The following is a 5,162-nucleotide window of genomic DNA, read 5'->3' on the forward strand; positions in this document are numbered from 1 at the left end:
CTCCCCCAAGTCCCTCCTCCCTACCTTTTATCTTAGCCTGCTGGACACACTTTCCTCATTCCTGAAGAAGGGTTCATGCCCGAAACGTCGATTCTCCTGTTCCTTGGATGCTGCCTGACCTGCTGCGCTTTTCCAGCAACACATTTTCAGCACAGTCTTATCTCTACCAAGGATGGATCAAAACAGTCAATTGAAACCAAGTAAAAAGTAAGGTCAAGAGCATTAAATCAGTCAGTTGAAGAATGTTCTGCTAATGTCTTGTTCCATGATTAATTATGCTGCTTGATTAGGGTGCTTCATGTGAGATTTTACATTACGGATTATGCTAATAGCTTTGCAGAGAAACCGAGATGTAACCTTATTTTCTCGCAACTGGCATTCAGGAAATTCTGGGAGCATTTTGTTGATTTTGTGCTAAATGGAACCTGCACACATTTTGGACCATTAACTCTATGCTGGTTGCCAAAGCTATTTAGACCATTCCGGAGAAATGCTGGAGGGCTCATGTTCAATGTAATCATTATAATAAGTTTATTGTTTACTGTGAAAGTCTCATTAAGTCCTTTTTTTATTCGTCACAAGCACAGTGTTTAGGGTCAATGGTACAAAGTTGTGATTAGAAATATTAGGTGTACTCAGCAATGTTTATGGAGAAACAAAGTTAAAATTTCAGATCAGTGACCTTTCTTAGAACTGAGATTTACGAATTTAAGCTAGAGAATGAAGAGGGAAAAGGCAAAAATATGAAGGCAAGAACAAAGAGGAAGATCTGCAATTAGACAGATGACATCAGAGAACTGAAATAAAACAGAGCACAATAGTACTAAGCAAAAGGATATACTTACACAACAATTTAGAAGCAAAAGATTGACCTTGAGGAAGCATAAATGGTTACCGCAGCAGAATGGGACTGTGGAAATTGGTTAGCTCAGTTGGTGGATGGCTGGTTTGCAATGCAGAGTCACACCAAGAGCACAGGCTCAACTCGTACACTGGTTAAAGTCACAATGAAGGTCTTGCCCTCTTGACCTTGTCCCATGCCTGAGGTTGGGTTGACCCTCAGGTTACACCACTACCAGTCATTTCTCCCTAATAAGAGAGCAGCTATGTGGCCCTTTGGGACTATGACAACTGTTATAACACCATGAACCATAGATTGTTACTGTGCAGAAGAAGACCATTCAGCTCATCATGTGCTACACTGGCTCCCTGAGCAATTGGCTTAGTGCCAATCTACTGCCTTTTCCCTGTAACCTTGCATGATGTTTCTTTTTAAATAATCATTTAATGCCCTTTGAATGCTGTGACCACATTTCCAGGGAGTGTTTTCCAGACCCTAACTACTCACTATGTGAGAACGCATTTTTCTCACCTCACATTTGTTTCTTTCACACAACACTAAATCTTTGCCTTGTGTTTCTAAATCCATATTTGAGTGAAAACTATTTCTTCCTATATATTCTATCCTGACCCCTTGTGATTTTGAAAATTTCCATCAAATCTCCTCTCCAAGGAAAGAGTTCCAAGTTATCCAATATTACCTCATAAGATAAATTTCTCATCCCTGAAACCATTCTCATAACTCTCTTCTGCACTCTCCAACGCATTCACATCCTTCCGAAAGTACATATGTCTGGTGGGAGCAATGTGTCAGCAATTTCCCTCTTCTTAAACTATTATCTGAGTATATCTGTGGGTGGCACGGTGGCACAGTGGTTAGCACTGCTGCCTCACAGCGCCAGAGACCGGGGTTCAATTCCTGCCTCAGGTGACTGTGTGGAGTTTGCACGTTCTCCGTGGGTCTGCTTCGGTTTCCTTCCACAATCCAAAAATGTGCAGGCTAAGTGAATTGGCCATGCTAAATTGCTTGTAGTGTTAGGTGAAAGAGTAAATGTAGGGGGATGGGTCGTGTTTCAGCAGGTCGGTGTGGACTTGTTGGGCCGAAGGGCCTGTTTCCACATTGTAATTAATCTAATATATTCTTTGCACAGTTAGTCCTCAGAATTGCTAATGAGATTATCATGGACTAAATTATTACATATGTATGATCTTAAAATCCAAATAATAAAGTAGAAATGGAAACAGCAATAATTAAAAACATGCAGCTTTTGCTGTAGTAAATTAAAATTAACTCTGGAACTACAAATCACTTGAGAAGCTAAACAGCCCTGATTTATTGCTAATATGATCCTGGTGGGGAAGGTGGATTCAATCTTCAATTGTATGAACAGATAAGAAGAATATAAAAAACAGTTCTTAATGTAAATCAATGCTTAGAATTCATTCTTGTTTGCTGTACTACGTTTAACCTTACTTAGAGTGAATTAAATCTCTTTTTGTATTATTATTTAAACCTTTTTTTTGTGATACTTTCTTTTTATTTTGTGTACATCGAATTTAAATTTATTGACTCATAGAGTCATAGAGATGTCCAGCACTTAGAGATGTATGGAAACAGACCCTTTGGTCCAACTCGTCCATGCCGACCAGATATTCCAACCCAATCTAGTCCCATTTGTCAGCACTTGGCCCATATCCCTCTAAACCCTTCCTATTAATTTACCCACCCATGTGCCTTTTAAATGTTGCAATTGTACCAGCCTCCACCACTTCCTCTGGCAGCTCATTCCATACACATCACTGTCTGTGTGAAAAAGTTGCCACTTAGGTCCCTTTTATATCTTTCCCCTCTCATCCTAAACCTATGCCCTCTAGCTCTGGATTCCCCAACCCCAAGGAAAAGACTTTGTCTATTTACCCTATCCATGCCCCTCATGATTTTATAATTTTAACTTGGACAATAATGCCTAGTAATGCAGTATATTTACATATAGCAGAAACAACAGATGTGCAAAGTGACATCTTGTGTTGTTTTTGAAGTGAATTATTCCAATAGGAAGGTAACTATTCATCCTTAGCTATGTTGCTCCTATTAATGGTATGTTTAAAGTTGGAAATTATAGTTCAGAAGACACACTAGGTCACTATGAATCTTCGGTTTGTTATGAACATGAAATAAGCTGGGAGAAAAGCCTGAGTGATGTCAGCTCTTTGGTTCTTAAGTGAAAAATAGTGATGGAACTCATCTGTGGAGTTATCTTCTTTTAATCTGCCTTAGCATTACACAGCAACATTGTGACGATTAAACAGAATCTTATGTGATTCTGGATTAGTGGTGCTGGAAGAGAACAGCAGTTCAGGCAGCATCCAAGGAGCAGCGAAATCGACGCTTCGGGCAAAAGCCCTTCATCAGGAATAAAGCCTGAAACGTGGAGAGATTGCCCGAAACGTCGATTTCGCTGCTCCTTGGATGCTGCCTGAACTGCTGTGCTCTTCCAGCACCACTAATCCAGAATCTGGTTTCCAGCATCTGCAGTCATTGTTTTTACCTCCTAGAATCTTATGTGAGCCAGGCTCCACCTAAGCTTAATCAACTTTTATTCTCTTCTGTTAAAAATTTTTAAAAAGTGCATATACTGTAGTCAAGAATTATATAAACTTTACATTGTCGTACATGAAAGAATGATATGTTTAATTGATTCTTTTCTTTCTGCAGTTTACACAGAAGATGTTATTTCATGCATAAAAAGAAGCAGGAGAGTAATAATAGTCCTCAGCCCAAATTATATTGCCCGGAATGATTCAAGGATTTTTGAACTGCAGACAGGAGTCAGCAGCATGCTTGATAATTATAAAACCAAAGTGATTTTGATAAAATTCCACTCTCTACCTGACATAGTGGATCTGCCTGAAAATGTTAAAAAAGCCATCACAGTGTTACCAGAGATAACGTGGAAAGGAAATAAATCTTTCCCCCCATCCTCAAATTTCTGGAAGATGCTCAGATACCATATGCCAGTGAAGAAGAATAATATTGTCACAAGTCAAAGCTTCAACTGAAACCTGCTGTCTAACTGACAGACGTGGACCTCACTGCAGTCTACAAAAGCTGAAAGACCTGTGGATGCTATAAGTCAGAAACAAAGACATTAATTGCTGAAAAAGTTCAGCGGGTCTGGCAGCATCTGTGGAGAGACATCAGAGTTAATGTTTTGGGTTGAGTGACCCTTCCTCAGAACTGAAGTTTTTGCCTCACTATAGGATGTCTGCTGTATTTCCATTTAATTGTATTCTGGTGAATATCTTGTCAAATGCATAAGGAATATGCAAACTCAGTCTTGTTTTTATTGCATTAAACATCACAATAACATTTGTGGCTCAGCTTTTGGTAAGATAGTGTGGTAGTGATGTTGCTGACTTGGTGCTTCAGAGAGCTGGACTTAATCTGGTGGTTTCAATTTAGACCTGATCATGGGTGTCAGGGAATTGAAATTCAATTAATGAATGTAAATCTAGCATGGAAAACTTGTATCTGTAATAATGAACCTGAATTGTATTAAACCCTGATGTCCTTTAATGGAGGAGATCAGTTGTCTTCAGTGTGGATTATTTTTGACTTCAGATTCATAGCAATTTGACTCACCATTGACTGACTTCTGAAAAAACCATTCAGTTGTATTCAAAAAAGCAGTTCACCTCTATCTTCTCAAGGGCAATTAGGGATGAGCAATAAATGTTGGCCTAGCCAGCACCATTCACATCCCATGGAGAAAGAGTTTAAAAATCAGGTGGTGTTTGTGCCCCTGAGTCAGATGTTTGTGGGTTCAATTTCCATTCCAGACACCCAAGGACCAAACTCTAGTTAGGTTGACACTCCCAGGTAATTGCTGAGGGAGTTCTACACTGTTAGATATGCTGACTTTTGGATCACATGGTAAATTGAAACCTTGCTTGCTTAGTCAGATGTACCAAAACATCCCATAAATCAAAGAGTGTGGTGCTGGAAAAGAACACCTCTGCCTCACAGCGCCAGAGACCCGGGTTCAGTTCCCACCTCAGGCGACCGACTGTGTGGAGTTTGCACGTTCTCCCCGTGTCTGCGTGGGTTTCCTCCGGGTGCTCCGGTTTCCTCCCACAGTCCAAAGATGTGCAGGTCAGGTGAATTGGCCATGCTAAATTGCCCGTAGTGTTAGGTAAGGGGTACATGTAGGGGTATGGGTGGGTTGCGCATCGGCGGGGCGGTGTGGGCTTGTTGGGCCGAAGGGCCTGTTTCCACACTGTAAGTAATCTAATCTAAAAAAACACCCAGTCAGGCAGCATCC

The 5,162-nt window shown here is 40.4% G+C and overlaps 1 protein-coding gene across 2 annotated transcripts in view; it reads left to right on the top strand.

The window, feature by feature from the left end:
- The window catches only part of LOC122550655 (interleukin-18 receptor accessory protein-like), an 84,404-nt gene extending 79,505 nt beyond the window's left edge, over positions 1–4,899 (top strand). For both annotated transcript variants that reach the window (XM_043691733.1, XM_043691734.1), the window contains exon 11: positions 3,557–4,899. In XM_043691733.1, coding sequence (XP_043547668.1) covers positions 3,557–3,900 — 344 coding nt within the window. In that variant the 3' untranslated portion in view covers positions 3,901–4,899. The remainder of the gene's footprint in view (positions 1–3,556) is intronic.
- Positions 4,900–5,162: the final 263 nt, after the last annotated feature.

Source organism: Chiloscyllium plagiosum, chromosome 6, assembly GCF_004010195.1.
Source record: "Chiloscyllium plagiosum isolate BGI_BamShark_2017 chromosome 6, ASM401019v2, whole genome shotgun sequence".
Taxonomy (NCBI): domain Eukaryota; kingdom Metazoa; phylum Chordata; class Chondrichthyes; order Orectolobiformes; family Hemiscylliidae; genus Chiloscyllium; species Chiloscyllium plagiosum.